This window comes from Nannobrachium achirus (genome assembly GCF_963921795.1).
Source record: "Nannobrachium achirus genome assembly, chromosome: 18".
NCBI lineage: Eukaryota > Metazoa > Chordata > Actinopteri > Myctophiformes > Myctophidae > Nannobrachium > Nannobrachium achirus.
This window is the reverse complement of record NC_137825.1, coordinates 49,322,819-49,343,285: the sequence shown is the minus strand read 5'-3', so window position 1 is coordinate 49,343,285 and position 20,467 is coordinate 49,322,819. Positions and strand designations below refer to the sequence as shown.

General features: G+C 41.6%; 1 protein-coding gene across 1 annotated transcript in view; it reads left to right on the top strand.

The window, feature by feature from the left end:
• Positions 1–3,381: 3,381 nt before the first annotated feature.
• The window catches only part of LOC308303161 (myosin-binding protein C, fast-type-like), a gene marked incomplete at both ends in the record, with an annotated part of 112,870 nt that continues 95,784 nt past the window's right edge, over positions 3,382–20,467 (top strand). Inside the window, 5 exons of the mRNA XM_080747484.1 lie at positions 3,382–3,633; positions 7,193–7,532; positions 8,142–8,341; positions 8,489–8,628; positions 10,395–10,414. Of these exons, the coding sequence (XP_080603610.1) occupies positions 3,382–3,633; positions 7,193–7,532; positions 8,142–8,341; positions 8,489–8,628; positions 10,395–10,414 (952 nt within the window). The remainder of the gene's footprint in view (positions 3,634–7,192; positions 7,533–8,141; positions 8,342–8,488; positions 8,629–10,394; positions 10,415–20,467) is intronic.

The window sequence follows — 20,467 nt, the reverse complement described above, 5'->3', positions numbered from 1 at the left end:
AAAACACATCTACGTGATATTAATAAAAAGGGAAGAAAAGGGTACAGTAATTACATAGCAAAACAGTAGTTTCCCCCCGAAAATATATGTTTTAATTAGTTTAATCCTCTGGATCAGAGAGAGAATAGAAATAGAAATAGAAAGCGCATTGAATCTTGGGTAGGAAGAGGAGAAATATAATCTGTTCTCCTCACATACACGTAATTCTGCCCATTTAAAATATATGTACCCAATCGTAACTAGTTAGACCATTGATAAGGTCCATGTGAACTAGTTTGTTGAAGCTTATTCATTATGATGAGCGTGATCGCTATCACCTACCGCGGCCGTACCGGGCGATTGCCGTGCTCCGCAGTGCGGACAGTTTTTGAAAGGCTGAAGCAACATTCTCCACTGCACAAACTCCACCCCCGATAGCAAAAAGTGAATGTTTTTTCTGGTTGGCCAGTCAGGGAGTCTCAGGGACCAATCAGAAGGCTGACAAAAGGTCTATTACCAGTAAGACTCCCTATTCGGAAGATAAGCGACCATCAGGTCGCACACACAAACTTTAGAATGCAATGGTAGCCAATCAGGAGGGAATATGGGAAATGGGACAGATCCATGTTGATGACATAACTTTAGAGATGCTGTGTACCGCTTTGCGTGATTTCAGGGCAAAATCTGTAGGAGCAGTGTCCAAAAATGTGTTTTGCAAGAATAGGCCTCATGGTGGCGCTAGAAGAGGGCCATGTGACAGACAGACTGACTGACAGGTGGAGGTTTTGAAAATGGCAGGGTTGATACAATGACAACATTTATGATACTTGATAACTTCTGAGATCCCTGATGTCATCAATATTAAGCCCATATCTAACAGGACTTCATATGGGAATGCCCATATGTGGAGGAAGACAGCCCATATCTGTGTGGCTGGCTCAGACAGGGATCTCCATGTTTGGGCATACAAGGGATGTACTATACAGTACATGGATCTCCATATATGGGTAACTGGTCCGATATCGCCAGAAGGCCATGACTTTTTCCAGCACAAATTATTATAAATTAGGCATAACACTAAAGTTGATAATGCTAATATCCTCATCTGATCTTTGATTGAAATATCAACAAATTCACGTTCAGTGGAGCCAGTCGGATGTCAACGTGATGGCGTCCGACACCGGCACAGCGCCATCTTTTTGGTGGAGCCCTGGCCTTAGTAAATCTGAATTGCCTTTTTGGTTATGGTGCGGTTGTATATATCCTGAAGTTGCAATTGTTTGTTTCCAATGATCTTACTTGCTTGAATAACTACCTGGGTGAGCTAGAGACGATTATGACAAAACAATTGCGATTTATGTCAAATAATTGCGATTTATGTCTAATAATTGCGATAAGACGATTATGTAATAATTGTGACTGGCCTACCCAGGTCCTGATCCGCTTCCAGGTCCAGGGGACACATTTTGGAACGAAATGCCTCAAATCACGCATGCAGTGTCCGATTGCCGTGAAAGGCCCAAGAAGACATGGTACCCTTTTCACATTGATATATTGATTGATTATTTTATTAGACAAAAATACAGAACAGTACAGGTACAGTCAATACAATTGAAATGTAGTACAGTAAAAATAAGGGATAACATCTTGCTCAGCGGTGATTATCGAGTGATAGGAGCCCGACAGGTTGATATGCCACCGACACGATAGCGGAGGTGGCATACCCCCAGCGCAACACGTCGCCTTGGAAAAAGTGCTGATCAAATAGAATCCATTTTCTGATACTGCGTCGTCTATTTCTCGCCTCAAATGTTTTGAAAAACATTCTTGAGAGCAACGTTTAGTTGTAAATGACGCTGTGTGTTTGTTTACATGGCTTACATGATGGATATGCCACTAAATTCACAGAGCGCAGCCTGAGTGCAGCAGGTGTTCTGAGCCTTTGATTAGGCAGCGGTCTGCTATAGAGCGGAGCGGTCATTATTCACCTATAATTCACCGCTGATTTCAGCGCTTGACCAATCAGAATCAAGCATTCAACCAAGCCGGGTAATAAGTACAGTTAATAAGCACCCTGCCTAAAAGGATCATCTCAAATAAGAATTTTTACAGTATTTTTTTACGTTGGACACCCTCTGTATTTAATTCATGGACATAATAAATAGCAAGCAAAGAAAACATTCAATAATATCGCAGTTATTAAAACACTATGTACAGGATAGGGGAAACAAGGGGGTTGGGCTAAGGTGTACGTGTGTGTGTGTGTGTGTGTGGGGGGGGGGGGGGTGCTCACTTCTCGCCTGTCTAATATGGGAGAAGTGATAACTACCTCTAGTCAGGGACCTACAAGCCCAAAAGCTCAAGGAATAGGGTTGAACCTGTGATGTCATGCCATACTTTTTATTTCTGTTTTATCTATTAGTTTGGTCATTAAGGTCCACAGAATGAGAGGCCTGCTCTGCCGGAAACATCCCGAAAAAAGTTATGGCCATTTGTATATTCACTGTCCCATTGACTCCATGCTTGGGGGGGGCTGCTTGGGGGGGCTGCCAAGCATGCACACAAAAACCTATAGCGCAACACAATTATGGGAACTAGTGCAGGTAGGAAACAAACAAACAAACAAACAAGTACCGGTAAATAAGTAAATAAATATAGACAAACAAACAAATACATAGAGAGAGAGACAGACGGAAGGGGCAGAGGGGGAGAGGGGGCGGTTCGAAGGTTGATAAATGATCTCACCCTCTCTCCCATATAAGCCTATATTGCTAATTAATTGTTATTTAGAGTGGAGTTTAAGTTTAAGTTTAACCTCACGTTGAGCTAGTGAGCAAAGGGACACGTGTAACCAAGTTTAACCTCACGTTGAGCTAGTGAGCAAAGGGAAACGTGTAACCAATGTTGAATGAGGTTTCACAGTTTTTGAGCGGTGCTCCTCGAAGAAGCTAAGTTCCAACATCTGGCTTTGTCCGGGCTCTGAAGCGTGGCCTACATCTGGCCAACATATTGGCAAAAAGCAAACAAAGTTTGTCTTACGCCCAGTTTCCAGGCTCTGAAATTTGGCCTACATCTTGACACCAAGCGCTCAATGTTTGTTGTATTGGCCAAGCTTTGCGTGATGATTAATGAAAATGAACACTTAAAAAAAAAAAAAAAATGGATGGAAGCCTTTTATAAAAAGCCCAGGATCCTCCTGGTACTCTGAATAGGAATGTATTCTGAACAAGTTGGGAGTGTTAGATAGAGAGACAGAGAAAGAGAGAGAGAGAAAATATATATATATATCTTTTCTAATATATAATAATGATATATTTTTATTTTATTTCAGTAAAGTAATTTATTTTCAGCATTTATAGTTCATTGTCAGTGTTTAGTCTTGTGCTGGATGCTTGTGTCGCCATGCCAAAGGCTACAGCCTCCCTTCTCCCAGTCCCCTGTCCTGGGAGGGGCTCCAACTCTGAGCCCCACAGCTACAGCAGCAGCAGCAGGGGGAGAGCATTAGCCCACAGGCAGGACCACTGCAGGCTACAGTTGGCTTCAACATGCTCCAGACACCGGATCACAGTGAAGGACATTTTAGCGACTCTGAAAAATATCCTCCCGGAGGAGACTGCCTCTGAGCTCTCGGGCGATGAGAACATGGGAGAGCCGGTCGGCGCCACATCAGGATATTATTTTCTTGCTTTTTAGATGGTTCTTGTTCACAAAGTCCAAGCCAAATTATTTATAAAATATTATATATTTTTTATATTTTCCTAAACTAGTCAAAAAAGCTAAAAAATGGCTTGGCAGCAGCCATTTTCAGAATTGGAATCCCTGGGGGCAGTAGAAGTGTTAACAAAACGGATGCCTGAAGTAACGTGGAGCGTCTATTCTACATTGACTCCTATTCTATGCTGTAACATAAAAACGTCTGTATCTCTGAAATAGGTGCAAATAACACTGAGGAGGCCGAGAGACACTCTTTTTCACGGCTACACTATGCCGTGATGGTCTGCCCGGTTAGCTTCCGGGGCTCTTCAAAATAAAGCGTAGTGAATGATGGCAGCCGTTGTGTTAAATAGCACCACTCACTTCACACTAGGTGTATTTTTTTATTATCTTACATTCAATGTTGCTAGCCTGTTTGCTAAACTTAAACATTATATTAAAGTAAATTGTCACCATGAAATGTAAATACTGTCTAAATGAAACAGCGTAACTGTCTATGCAGTGCATAAATATGATTGCAGTGTTCCATCAGTTGTAGATGAGAAGAGTGAAGGGTGTGAAGGGTTAACAGCATACTGTACAAGGAGGAAGTTTCTAAAGTCTATTGAAGGAAGTCTGGTGACAGTGCTCACACTGTAGAAAACCTTCAGCAGCACCGTCAACAGAAATACTGACCGGTGAGTACAACAGTTATTTATGTATTAGTCATTAAAAGAGAATATAAGGTATCATGAAAGTTTATCCTAACGTGACTACATTTCACCTTATTGTCATATTCCTTGAAATTCCTCTGTCTGATCTTTTAATAACATCATAATGTTTCCGTTTCAAATACAGAGCATGGTTGGAATTTGTTGTGCTCTTTTTACAATCCAGAACAAGCTCCTAAATATTAAAGGGAAACTTTGCAGATTTTACCAAACTTTATTTTAATGAAGGTGGACTGCTCTAAGGTGTCTACATGCACCCCTACACTGAATAATAATATAATTATCTTTATTATTCCAGAAGGGATATTTGTCTTCACAAGTCTGTTCAAAAACAACACATAACCAGTTTGTTTAGTGTGGCAATGGCTGAGGGAACAAAACTCCTGCTAAAACCAACCGTTCAGTTCAGGGTTCTGTATCTTTGCCCCGATGGCATGTGGTGGAAGTAGCGACACAGAGGATGATCAGTCAGTGTTATTTATTGAAAGTGCTAAACGTGTGGCGATGGCCTTATTGTTCATATCAGCGAGTGTGAGTGTGGGAAGTCTGATGATCTTAAAGCAATACAATTACTGAAGTTTGTTTCTGTTAGGCATGGACAGTATAAGAAACATGCTGAGCAATACAACAGAACAGTTTAGTAATAACAGAAGATGAGGGGCAATATAGTGATCTTAACTTACGGATTGCGTTAAGTCTTTTTTCTGAAAACGTTTATGGATAGATGTAATGTGTTGATCAAACCTACATTTATTGTCCAAAGTGACTTCAAGATACATGAAACTGGCAACCTGTTCTACTGTTTTACCTAGGATGAGTATTGGGTTAGACCATTAGGGTAAGTCCAGTGTGGCTTGTTTGAAAGATCAGTTCTTTTGTTTTGTCCGCATTCAACATGAGATATGTTGTTTTGGAAGTCCGTAATAGAGTTATTGTCATGAAGCTGTCCGAGAATGGCAGTGTCATCACAGTATTTAAACTTAAGCGGGGGATAATGAAGGATAGGGAAGGCTATCCTTCCCAAATGCTATGCTGGGCAAAAATATATATATTATATGTGCACAGCATTATATAGGCTGCTATATTGTGTGTTGCTGATGAAGTGCCGCCCCCTACAATAAGGTGATAATTCAGCAAGGCTTCGTTTTTTCTTAAAAAAGTATCGAAACTCCGAAGTAGCCAATCACATCCTGATACCGCTGCAAGCATCATTCTTTTTTTGGGAATAGAGGGTATGCACGTCCACTGGGACCCGCCCCCCTAATCTAGACTGAGTGGCAAAACATTGAGCAGCATGGAGCGTTGGAGTTTGGATGTGTTAGTTGCAAATCCCTCAACGGCCCTGCATACCACCTGTTTCTAATTTGCACATAATGCAGGAGGCAGCAAGATGTTGTGTTGTAGAAAACGAGTGCTTCCAAACTCTGACACTTGGAAAAATAAAAACCTGCACAGAATGTCTTGACACTAAGTAGCTCATAACATGTCTATGGTTGATTTTTATGAAACAAAAACTTTGCAGATAGAAAGAGGATAATTCAAGCTTTCAGTACAGCTGCAATGTTGATGAGTTAACTTTGTTTAATACAATCAGATAGGACTTTTCTGTTTGGATGTATGGGCTGTCAATGGCAGAAATTAGTTTTTTGCCACTCAGTAGGCGTGCTCCCACATAAGTTCCAGCAACAGTGATGTCACACGCATACCCTCTATACAAAGGGGGATCTGTTCAGCACAATGGTCACTCTTAAACTTTATGCCTGTCTTGGAATGTTGCATGACTTACTGTACTTGCATTTAGGATTCCCCTCAATCCCCTGATAACGCTATGAAGGGCTCTGCCTGAGCCCTCATTATAATAATGAATTTTATTTGTAGGGCACCTTTCATGACATGAAATGCAGCTCAAAGCGCTTTACAGAGCAGAAATGAAGTGCTTAACAGAAAAAGTACACATGGTTACGATAAAGCAAAAAAGAAAATTTAAAACATAAAACAAGTGCTGTTTCTGTGCTGTGTCCTCTCCTGAAGCCGGATTGGAATTTGTTGTGAACCTTATTGTTCTGTTGAAACGCATCCAATTGATGAAATATATTTTCAGTGAGTCTGGAAAGACCCCTGATTGTATAGAGCTATTTACTATTTTTAGGTTATCTCCGATCACGGAGTCTACAACCTCTTTTAGAAATGGTGTGGGTATTGTGTCTAGTGAGCAAGAACCATCGGCATTGTTCTTGTTCTCATTAATAATACCAGAGAAATAAGCCTGCCTAGCCAGACGCATGGCTTTATTGTAGGTGGCTGTTGACTTCTTAAAAATCTGTAGGTGGATAGTTAGTTGCTTTTCCTCCAATCTCGCTCTGCTCTGCAAAATTGTTTCTTGAGTGAGCGTAAATGCTTGTTTATCCAGGGTGTTACTCTGGAGTTCCTGTTTCTTTACCCATGTTACAGTTGCCATAATTATATTCAAAATATCAAAACACAGAAAAAACACAAAACACACTCCAACATTCATTATGTCCGCAACTTCATTAACATAGGGTTTGGGTGTAAAATAAAATTGCTCTTTAACATATGTAACATATGTTTAACATATATAAAGGTATCTATCATATGTAGGATAGGCATCCATAAGCTTCAGCCTATTCCTTTTGATCACATGTAACAATGACTAAGTGGATGTATGACTTGTAAAAATCTATGTGAGTGATCAAATAAACTAAACTAAACTATGAGAAGTAGCCTTCAAGAACTACAACTGATACTTTTCTTTTATTCTCAATGTGTAGAAAATGGCGTCTGGTTCCCGGTTTGAAGAGCGGTACATGTGTTCTATCTGTCTGGATGTGTACACTAATCCAGTCAGCACTCCATGCGGACACAACTTCTGCAAAGCCTGCATCGGACAGAACTGGGACAGCACTGATGTGTGTAAGTGTCCACTGTGTAACCGAACCTTCAATATGAGACCAGAACTCTGTGTCAATACTGAACATTTAGAGTTGCTTGAAGAGTTAATAAACCGAGTGGCAGAGGCTACTAATGAAGCTCAGCAGATGATCCAGGTGAGACAAGAGAAGATTCAACAGATCGAACACTCAGTAGTGCTCAGCAGGAACGATGCAATCAGTGAGAAAGCAGACAGTGTGCAGGTCTTCACTGCTCTGATCAGCTGTATTGAGAGAAGCCAGGCTGAGCTCATTGATGTGATTGAGGAGAAGCAGAACACAACAGAGATACAGGCTGAAGGCTTCATTAAAGAGCTGCAACTGGAAATCAGGAGGACGACGCCCCTCTTCCACAATATCTCATCCATCCATACCAAGGACTGGACAAATGTCAATATTCATCAGTCTCCACACGAGGGAACCTTGAGGAAAGCTGTGACTCAGCTGGAGAAGACACTCAGTCAAGAGATGAAGAAGGAGCTGTGTGATGTTGAGCTGAGGAGGATCCAGAAATATGAGGTGGATGTGACTCTAGATCCTGATACAGCAAATCCCTGCCTCATCCTGTCTGAGGATGGAAAACAAGTGAGTTGTGGAAAAAGGAAGGGGGGAGAAAGAAGCAGTGAGAATCTCCCTGACAACACAAAGAGATTCCCTACATTGCCTCGTATCTTTGGAAGTAAGAATCTCCCTGACAACACAAAGAGATTCTCTCCATGTAACGGTGTCTTAGGAAGTAAGAATCTCCCTGACAACACAAAGAGATTCTCTCCATGTAACGGTGTCTTAGGAAAACAAGGCTTCTCCTCAGGAAGGTTTTACTATGACGTTCAGGTTTCAGGGAAGACTGCCTGGACTTTAGGAGTGGCCAGAGAGTCCATCATCAGGAAAGGTGAAATCCCACTGAACCCCAACAATGGTTTCTGGACTATAGGGTTGTGGAATGGAAATGAGTACAAGGCTGCTGCTAGCCCTGATGTCCTCCTCCCTGTAAGAGAGGAGCTCCAGAAAGTGGGAGTGTTTGTGGATTATGAAAAGGGTCTGGTCTCCTTTTATGATGTGGAGGCCAGAGTTCATCTCCACTCTTTCACTGGCTGCACCTTCACTGAAAATCTCTTTCCAGTGTTCTGCCCTCAGACTAATGATGATGGTAGAAACTCTGCTCCTCTGATCATCTCTCCTGACAATCAGGGACGGATTGACCCTCGGTCCCCGATTGACCCTCCGAAGAAAAAAGAAAAGAAGAAGGGCTTTAAGTCTATCTTCAAAAAAAAAAAGTAAAACATACACACAAAAAACAAATGGTGCTATATAGCACCAAAAGTGGTTCTTTGGCTCGTAATCATAGGGAAACCGTAAAGATGCTATATTTAAAGGTGCTATATAGCTGCTTTGTCAAAAGGTGCCATATGGCACCTGATGTTAAAGGTACAACACAGCACCATTTGTAGATGGCACCTCAACCATCCCAAAGAACCACTGAAGAACTCGAGGTGCTATACAGATGTGCCATTTCAAAACTTCACACGTCCTGCCATTGGCAAGACAATCGATTTTCAGGGAATTTTCAGAACATTGAGCTTGTAGATCAACTATGTTTGCATCTTTTATGGTCTTCTCTGAGTTTAAATCTACCAATGAAGGTGGATTCTGCTTTTGAATGGGAATGGAGTGGTTTCTTGCCATTTGCAAAAATAGGCTCCATTCTCCATAAAAAATCTAAAGGCAAAACAGGGAAAGAAACCTGTGGAAAAAATGCATTTGCAGTAAATATTCAGGAAAAGAGCGGTGTACTGAAGTGTTGAAACTGCACATCTGTAGCAATAAAGAACGGTGAGGCACCATAACCACCCACAGAACTGTGTAACATAGCACCACAACAATCCCAAGAACCAGATTTCACACAAATCGCTACACATGATCTCTATAATCATGTGATCAAGACGGATCTGTTTGATTTTTCATATTCCATCTGGATTGGCTAAGATTGTTATTGACTAAAGTTTGCAGGATTGAACCGTTTTGAAAAAAAATCAAACCTCGGTTCGAAGTGGAGCGGTGAATATGAGCAGCTGTACCCTATTTGAGTGAGTGAAATGCCTAAACTGTAAACTGGGCCTGTGAGTGAGTGGTGAGTGTGCCTGGCCTGCACAAAACAGCGCCCCTCCTTTAACTAGTGTGTTGTGTGTGGCCACTCAAGGTATTGCCAGGCTACGGACACGGCCAGCCAGCCAGCCAGCCAGCCACCCAGCCACCCACATACCCACGGACATACCTGTCTATTGGGAGCGCTTTCACCGCTCCAAAAAGTTTGCACACACATTCACACTATGTTGAAGAAATGCCACTCTTTCAACATTTCCCTATTACCGTGCCACTAGGACGCAGATTGTTGCAAAACATTTTTTTATATATATTACTCCCGCAACTTTTTTCCAAACATCACACAAATTGGTACACATTATCTGATCAAGACAGATCCATCTGATTTTTCATATTCCATCTGTCGAAAGATGGCTTTCAAATCAGCCTTTCAACCCTGTTTCCATTTAGATCAAGTTGGAGATGATCATCTTTGCACTGCTTAAATGCTGGATGCTAAATATTATTTGTAAGTTATTTAATAGTAAGGTGAAGAGAAATGTACATACAAGACACACTTGTATCCTGTTATGAAGAGACACACGGGGGAATTCTGGTTGAAATGAAAAACAAAAATAAATGCAGAAGTAACTTGGTAACTCAGGAGACAGCAGTTATGGGGAATAATCATGGGTTATTCAATCATATAATCATAATTAATCAAGCCTTATAATTTTGATCATTGTCTTTTGAATGTCCTATAATTGTAATTCACACGTTATCATTTTCATTATAATTTTCAGTTGTAGAATCATTCATTTGTATTCAATTATTAAGGTATCATTGTGGTCACTTCATGTGACATTTTGGAGTGGAGCCAACTCTCTGAGTGTTGGTGCTTCTCAGTCACACGCTAGCCGATGTTCCAATGAATGTGTCACTTTCCTGTCTCCTGCTCTAGCGGAGAGGAGCAGGGTGTTGGTGCAGAGCAAACAGTGTCACACATTGTCAAAAGATAAACTAACAGTATTATAGTGCTACTACAATGGTTAAAAAGATTGTGATCATGTTTAACTTTAACTGTATGGAAGGATATGAAAAGTAAAACTACCGGTAGTTACATGTACTCATGTGTGATTAGGATCAGTTTAAAGGAAAGGAACAACATGGCCACTGGCATATACTGGCATAATGGGAATATAGTATATGTTCAGAAGTCACCAGCGTTTCTGTGTCAGGTACACAATAAGTGTGCCACATCACGGTGACTGACTGAAAAATAGTTAAAGGTTTGCTATACCTACACTTGGTATGGGTGGGGATAGGGCCTTGAAGTCCACCCACATAGGATGGATGGTGTCAGGGTCCCTGCCCTGTTATTATTATGATTATTTATGCAGCGACAGTAAATGATTGAGACTGTTCGGTTGGCTGGAGAGATGACGACAGCGGAACGGGAGCCGGCCCCGCCCACTCCCGATTCCATAAAATGGCGACTTCTGCTATGCTACAGCGAGTCCTGGTAGCCGCAGGCTCCCCGCTGAGCTGCATTGTTTTATTGTGTTTATTGTGTTTTCTTTTGTGTTTGGAGTTATTGTTTGGTTGAAGGCCTTCGGGAAGGCTACTGGTTAAGTTGTGTATTTTTCGTTCCTTTATATTTAGCTTATTATTATTATGTCACGTTTGTGTTGTTTTGGGCCAGTGTTTTGTTGAGACAATTATTTTGATTGTTTGCGTCACAGCGTTCTGCCGTAGGCCGCTCACTGCCACAAGCCTGTATTCAACTAAATACTCCTCTCCTATTTATTATTATATCAAAGCCTTGTGGCATTATTATATTTATTCTAGATACTGCCAACTATATATATTTGCTACTACTGCTTTTGCATATATTTATATAAAGAAAAGAGAAGTTTTGTACCACTCGACCTATATTGTAATAAATATTCTCTATTTTTGCAAACTGGTGTCGAGTCAATATGTTCTGATTCACTACGAGCCCTGGGTCATAACATGTTTTGGGTGCTAGTCCGGTACCACTGTATGGCTGTACTCGGTAGTAGATGGAGTTAAAGTATTAGAGGTAATATTTTTGAATTTCGTCTAGTTTTTCATCTCGGAGTTGGTTCAAAGCGCAAAAAGTTGGCCTTTTCGTTTGAGTAAAATATTGTAGATATTTTCGCCTTGAAAAGGTTTCTTTTTGTTTGTGTAAACGTTGATTTAAGCTAATTTAGGGTTTAGTAATTCATGTGTGGCTCAGCGTTTTTTTTTTTTTGGTTGGCTTTATTTTTTTCAACGTCGTTCTGGTGAGTGGATTTCATTACCGTGGGTTGGTAGATATGGTGCGTTGTGCGCCCGGTTGTCACAGTTCGCTTGTAATAATTACTCTCAAGAGTCGAAGGGCTCACTAGAAACAGTTTGGCTATTGCTAAAATGGTATTAAAAACTCAGGGTAGTTTCCATCACTCCAAATGTTAAGGATGTCCTTCGTTTAAACTTTTCTAGTGTGCTACAGAATGTCAGAAATGATCTCACAAGATGGTTTGACCTACCGGTTTCATGGATGGGCAGGATTCTAGTGTGCTACAGAATGTCAGAAATGATCTCACAAGATGGTTTGACCTACCGGTTTCATGGATGGGCAGGATAAATCTAATCAAGATGAATGTATTACCTCGGCTTCTGTATCCTATGCAAATGTTACCTCTTTATCTTACCAAGAAAGTAATCAGGGAAATAGAAAGGGACTTTTCTAAATTTATATGGCATAGCAAAAAACCAAGGTTGAGTATGAGGATACTACAACTACCTAAGGATAGGGGAGGTTTGGCACTGCCAAATTTATTATATTATAACTGGGCCTGCCACTGTCGTACTATTCATGAGTGGGTACATGATTTCCTTAATGGTGGGACAGAACCCCTTGAGAGCTGGGAATGTTACCCATAATTCTATTAGCAGAACTCACGGATATACAAAAAGTACACTTTACATCTTCTGATAGCCCAATACTCTCCAATTCGATTAAAATATGGAAGAATATTATTAATGTTACAGATAGGAAGAATACGTCCTCATACTTGACACCACTTAGGTAATAGACATTTTCTCCCAGGGGTCATGAGTGGAGTTTTCAGATCTTGGTACAATAAGGGTATTAGAGTTATAGGAGATCTGTTTGACAATGGTGTTCTCATGTCATTTGAAATGATTAAGAACTCATTTGGAGTCCCATGGGTGGATCATTTTGCCTATTTTCAGGTGCGCCATTATATTAATACCGACATTAAATTGCCTAGAGACAAGCCTCTTCGTGGTCCGTTGGAGGAATCTATTATGTTTTATACGATGAAGAAGGGTCTGATTTCATATTTTTATGATACTTTTTTGAGTTTCAACAAACAAAATATAGATAAGGTAGTGGAGAGATGGGAAAGTGACTTCCAAACAGAGTACGATAAGGAACTTTGGTCTGATTGCATCCAATCTTCTCACTCTACTTTTACCAGTAAGACTCCCTAATCGGGAGATAAGCGACCGTCAGGTCACATGTATACACAAACTGAGTGTTCCATGTTTGGCATGGATGGGGGCAACATTGGGGAAGATATGAGAAGGGAGAGAAACGGTATGAGTAGGGAGCAGTGTCCCCCAAAAATGTGGACGGATCCATGTTGATGACATGACTGTAGACATACTGTGTATTGTTTTTGGTGATTTTAGGGCAAAATCTGTAGGAGCAGTGTCCAAAAATGTGTTTTTTCAAAATCGGCCTGATGGTGGCGCTATTTGGGACAGATAAAATGTGGACGGATCCATGTTGATGACATGACAGTAGACATACTGTGTATTTTTTTGGGTGATTTTAGGGCAAAATCTGTAGGAGCAGTGTCCAAAAATGTGTTTGTAAAAATCGGCCTGAAGGTGGCGCTATTTGGGACAGATTCATGTTGATGGGATGAGTGTAGACATACTGTGTAGCGATGTGCCTGATTTTAGGGCAAAAATTGTAGGAGCAGTGGCCAAAAATGTGTTTTACAAATCGGCCTGAAGGTGGCGCAATATGGGACATATCCAAGGTGATGAGTGTAGACATACTGTGTACCGATTTGCGTGATTTTAGGGCAAAAATTGTAGGAGCAGTGTCCACAAATATGTTTTGCAAGAATCGGCCTCATGGTGGCGCTAGAAGAGGGCCATGTGACAAATGAGGGGTAGGGTGTCGGCGTTGCCTTGGCGGACAAATAGGTACCGGCCCGGGCTCTCCCGGACGCTCCTAGCCCGAGTTACGGCATTTTATGTGAGCTGCAGTGGAGGGGGTCCTCCACTGGGGGCGTCACCACTTTTGCATCCGTTCTGGAGCACCAGGAGTGGGTGGTCCCCGGGAATTCCCCGTGAGCAGCCCCGTTGGGGTGGTCATTTGGTCATTTTTGCACATTTGGTCATTTTTTACACTTGGGGGTCCCCCAGGGTGCTGGGGGTCCCTGGAGCTCTGGGGGTCCTTGGAGGTTGTAGTTTGGCAGGTAAGGAGTGTGTGTGCAAAATGTGGCATGGATGGGGGCAACGGTTGTGGAGATATGAGCAGGGCAAAAGTGTGACGTGTGACACCTGGGGGTCCCCCAGGGACCTGGGGGTCCCTGGAGCTGCGGGGGTCCTTGGAGGTTGTAGTTTGGCAGGTAAGGAGTGTGTGTGCAAAATTTGGCATGGATGGGGGCAACGGTTGTGGAGATATGAGCAGGGCAAAAGTGTGACTGACTCACTCACTCACTCACTCACGGACGGACAGCCGGTGGAGGTTTTGGTAGTAAATGCGACCTGACGGTCGCAATAAAGAAAAGAGAAGTTTTGTACCACTCGACCTGTATTGTAATAAATATTCTCTATTTTTGCAAACTGGTGTCGAGTCAATATGTTCTGATTCACTACGAGCCGTGGGTCATAACAGATGGACTCAAATGGTATGATATGATAGGTCCGATGAGTAGACTAGAGAGAGGAAGGCTTTGGTGGCCCCTTAAAAAGTGGTGTACAGAGCAAATTTCAGGCTCTTACGCACTGAGGACAGACACCTAGAGATCTATTGAAAGTAGGCTTAGCTCGGCTACTCTAAACTGGGTACTTACTGGTAGGGTCTCCTAACCAGAATTAGTATGGGGACTGCCCCATAGGTTGAACTCCTGTTGGATCGAACAGCGTCGGCAGGTTAGATAATCACCCGCGTCACGGTTACTGAGGTTAGGTATAGGCATAGTTTTACTGAGGTTAGGGTTAGGGTTAGGTTTTGGTGGTCAATCCAAAGGGTGTTTGACTTAATGACATGTTACCATTAGTGTCAGGATACTTAGTAAAATAGTAAAATAATGTAGAATAATCAGCCAAATAACTCAGAGCATAGTTCGGACGGTGAGCTCCCAGATTATAGATAAAATAGGTTTTGACTTAGTTCTTATCTCACTTATCAATAGGTTGTTTATACGGAGGAGATAATTAGACTGATCACCTAGGACTAGGTTCTCTCTCTGCTCAAAAACTGGATTGTGTAAAAGGATGATAGAATTAAGTGTAGGGTGAGTTTTTAAGAAGGTTTTATTATTCAATTGAACTTTGTATTAACTCTTTAATTTTTGACTTTCATTGGATGAATAGTTGTATCCACTAATATGTAAGATCTCTGTTGTGGTACATGTATTGTCTATTCTAGTTATCTATGTAATCAAATCATTAATTTGGCATTTTATATTTGAGACTATTATACAGTATGATTTTGTACAACTTTGTACAAACTATCTTGCATACATATAATAAATGTGTTATTTCCTGCATTTAAAGAGAAGTCTCACAGAGTTATTATTATTATTATTTTCACCTTTTGGAATATTTTCCCTTATTTGGGTTCACTTCTCTCAATAGTAAAACAAAGGTTTGTGCATCAAGGATTTGAAAGGTTACCTCTACCAATTAACCAGAACAACACCTTAGGTCTAAGTAGGAAATAGGCCTTAAATAACAAATCTGGTGAACTCAACAACTGGCACGCATTTAAGTAAGGTATCGGACATTAAACATGGTGATTATAGACATTGATTACTATAGGGTTGTTCATAATCGATGTGCTATAATAGAGACAGGTGTGACCATGTAACGGAAGCCTGTTAGAAACCAGACAAGTACCTTATTACGTCGTAGGTTTAAGTACATTTCTATGAATGGGTCAGGGGTGATTCGATTCATTACAATAGGGATAGACCTGTTAGTCAGAGAACATACTGGGGACGATCGTATGCCCCGCGTCACATCCTGATTGCCGATAATGGCGAATTCCGAACATTGCTGGCCCACAATAACCTACCTGACCTGGCAGAGACCTGTGCACTGAGGAGCACCTCAGTAATCCATGTTATAACCCATACTTATCAGATCTGCAAGGTCTCTATGCTTTGGGCCCATTCCTATTTTTGCTCGACAATAAATATATATTTTCCAAAAAAAGCCAATCTACATGCTCCCAATGAGTCATTCCGAAATAGGAACGCTGAGGTTCAAATGGTTAATGTGCGTTATTCTTTGGACTGCTGCAACAGAACAGGATCTGAAGGTGCACAGAGGGCAATTGCCTGGAATGCCCTGCTTGGGATGAGAGGAAATCTGACATGGGAGAAGACTTCAAGAGGGGCCTGTTCGTAGCCACAGTGGGGGTCAGTACTGCTGTATGGGGCCAAGACATGGACGCAGCACAGCGCCAGGGGTGTCACAAGGGGGGGGGGGCGGGGGAGTGGGACTGAGTTACTAGGGCCCAAGGTGGAGAGGCCTTAATTATTGTATACTTTAGCTATTGAAAAATAGCAGATATACAAGCTCACAGCGCGGCACCGAGTGCCGCGCTGCGAGCTTGTAGATCTGCTATTTTTGAAAAGTCGTGAAAATGTGTGCAAATCTTTGAATGGGCCTATATGTATGTTTTTAAGCGAACATTTGTAAATCAAATTTAGCTCATATGTATTTGGTCCGTGGCCAAATACATATCATTTTGGGGGTCCTTCACATGAAAAAGTTTGAGCACCACTGACATAGAAACATATTTTTTTTTTCTTCAAAAAACCTTAGAAGGATTTGAAATATTCAAAAATAGCATACCTACAAGCTCGCACTTGTAGATCTGCTATTTTTCAATAGTTAAAGCACATGAGCCCCTTGTAATCCCTGTACCCAGGGCCCCGAAGTTGGTGCGACACCCCTGCACAGCACTGCAGGAAAAGTGGCGTCTACACAAGAATGCTACTAATGGCACGAGGAGTCACATGGGCCGACCACATCAGAAATGTGGACCTCTATATGGGGGGATTCCTCCCACGGGTCACAGACGGGTCAGAGGGAGAAGGATGACCCTGGCTGCATGGGCACTGTGTCAGGCACCCGGAACTGGTGGCAAGCAAACTGACACTGTGGGAGCCCACCCAGGACACCGCCAGGAAAGGAAAGAGGTTCACCATTACGTCCTATAGCAGCCAGGGGTCTTCAACGTTTTCAGTCCAAGGAACCCTTAGTTGAGAGAGAGATGAAGCGAGGAGCCCCACAACCTGTTAATAGATTCTGTATAGTTTCATCTTCTGACAGCACAATCATCAGTGTATTTTGGATTCTTGAACCGTCAATACTTAATAAACTTGACCTTTCACTCTGTACTTCCCCTCTTTTTCCCCTCTACACCAATGCTCTTTCCCGAAAATAGCCGAACTACAAGCTTGTAGATCTGCTATTTTTGGCTAAAGTTCTCCGAATATGGACGCTAGGGTTTGAGTGGTTAATATAAAAAAGGAGACAAAAAAGTTTCTACCACACAATGATTTGGAGGACCCCCTAGGGGTCCCGGACCCCCTGTTGAAGACCCCTGTCCTATAGACACACTGCAGTGCGACAGCGGATTGATTGATTATTTTATTAGACAAAAATGGAGAACAGTACGAGTATAGTCAATACAATTCAAATGTAGTACAGTATAAGTACAGTTGAACACCCTGCCTAAACGTTACGATCTTTTTTACGTTGGAAGCCATATGATTTAATTCATGGATATAATAAATAGCAAGCAAAGAAAACATTCAATAATATCGCAGCTACGTATAAAAAACACTATAAGGATAGGGGAAACAAGGGGGTAGGGCTAAGGTAAGGGGGGGGGCTCACTTCTGAGTTTTCAGGGCAGTTTTGAAGGATGCCAGTGAGCTACGTGTTTTAAGGGAGATAGTCAAGGAATTCCACACCTGGGTGGCAGTGTTGTAGAAGGAGAATTTACCCATATTTGTCTTATAGTTTTGTGTTATCAGATCATTGTGTGCGCTCCCTCTGGTGTTGCGGCTGTGGGTGTCGCTAAACTTTTTGGAGATGTTTGGTCAGATATGCGGGTACTGAGGGGATGGAGGGCAGATTTGCGTTGACTATTTTGAAAGTCAATCCCAGTTTTAGTTGTTTAACCCTGTCTTCAACACTGAGCCAACTTAGGCTAGCAAAATGTGTGGGAGAAACATGGGTCAAGGCAAGGGCCCCAGGTCGAGAAGTAGCCGAATCAGTTTGTTTTGGGAGGTTTGTTTGGAGCTTAGTCTTTAGTGGCTTTTTGATGTTGGAGTTCTATAATATGAACTGTAATATGTTGGAGTACCAGATGATGGAGCTAACAGTGCTCCAGAGCTAAAAGACCCTGATGCTAGACAGGGAGGGCAGCTATTCAAGTTGGTGTCGACCACTCTCGCATTGCATCTTCTTTGAACACAGAAGTACTCTCATGGTGACAATTCTGAATCACTCGCAAGGACCCATCCACACCACGGGCCTCACAGGCCCCAGTGCGACTGTATCTATATTTACAGTGAGGTTTAGAACAGCTAAGGGTAACCGTTAACAACGTACCCTTAGCTGTCCTAAAATCCATTGTAGACCAGGGCCTCTTGGGGCGTATTGCTTTGGTTGACTGTAGCACATTTCCTACTCAAAGACAATTCAAAGTGCCTTTGAGCGCGTGTGTGCGCGCGCGCATGCACACACACACACACACACACACACACACACACACACACACACACACACACACACACACACACACACACACACACACACACACACACACACACACACACACACACACACACACACACACACACACACACACACACACACACACACACACACACACACACACACACACACACACACACACAGTTGTACTGCAAGTCTTTTCCACAAGATGGTGCCATGCATTATAAGAAAGGAGCCAGAGAATAGCAGTGCCATGCTTTGTAATGAAATACATTTCTAAGCACTTTCATGAATGTATAATAATAACAATGTTATGTGGATGCAACTGGCAGAGTGCTTGTTATGTGGCAAGTGTAACCAAGCTGCTGTCCATTCCTACCAGACTGAATGTTTTTTTTTCTTTTTATTCAAGCCCTTAATAAAAGGCACATGGCAGAATGAACCATAGGTAACCCCACCTTTCTTTTAGCGCCACTCTTTTTTTAAATTATGGTTCTCAGTGGCGTAAAGTAACTGAGTACATTTACTAGTTGTAAGTAAGTAATGCACTTAACAATGTTGAGGTATTTGTACTTTACTTGAGTATTTCCAATTTCCAATACTTTTACTTCTACTCCTCTACATCTCGGATCCAAACATTGTACTTTTACTCCACTACAGTTATTTGAAAACTTTAGTTACTAGTTACTTTGCAGATATAAATTCTAACATTATAAAATATACATAAATCACATTAGCCTTATTTTATATTGGCTATTTGAAAATAGCTGATCTACCATCTCACATGCAACACATTGTGAGCTTGTAGATCTGCTATTTTCAAACATTTTGTACTTTATCTTTTGTTACGTTAAGTACTTATTGATGCCAATACTTTTACTCAAGTCAATTTTGAATTCCGTACTTCTACTCGTGACAGAGTACTTAGACAGAGTCTACATTGCAGTATTGATACTTTTTCGCAACAGAGGCGTTGTGAGCATGTAGATCTGCTATTTTCACAATAGAACCGTGTTATGCAGAATGTAATGCCTCAACTCTTAGTGCTCGTCAGTGTGGGGGTGGGGGTCCCCAGTTAAAATGGGATTATGTTGGGGGTCCCCAGTTAAAATATGATTATTTTGGGGGTCCCCAGTTAAAATATGATTATTTTGAGGGTTGCGGCATGAAAAGATTGAGAACCATTGCTTTAATGCACCATTTCCTCAACCACAGACTACTAATCATGCCCCTGGTATTATTACTAGTGGTCAATGGGAAAATGTTTTAAAATATAGATATGTTACCTTGTATATAATATGTTTAAATAATATTTCATAAAGACAGAGAAACAGACTTCAGCTGAGTGCCCTTGCAGCTGTTGCCACCATTCACCTACAGGCTGCAAAGAAAACATGAGTGGCAGACGTTCATGTTTCACATAATAAACAAATGAATTCAGGGAGTCAAATTAAGTTATCATCACTGATATCAATTTGCTATAAATCACTTTGCCTGCATTTGATCTGGCCTACAAAATGGAATAGCACCATTCGTGCAGACGGGCTGTAAATGACCCACCAACGATAAAATGGAAACACGTTACAGTCAGTCAAATGACACAGTCGCCTTGGGCGTCTATCCGGCGGAACCATAGAGTATATACTAGTAAGACGCCTCAGGATGACATGCAACGCGCCAATTCCTGGCTATCTGGCCAGTGATGTATATCGGACCAGTTACCCAATCTCAACAGTGCCTGTTGAGATTGGCAGAACATGCCCATATATGAGCATTACCAAATATGGGCATTCCCAGATATGCCCTTAACACCCAAGGGGCCAAACTCGTTCAGTAACGAGATAGATAGATAGATAGATAGATACCTTTATTATCCCAAGGGGGAAATTTAGTTGTCCAGTAGTAGCACAGCAGTATACAGTTATTTACAAAGTTACAGAGACGTAAGAAAAGATAGATAAGAGGGAAAAAAACAAAAACAAAGACAAGAGCAGTACAGTACCA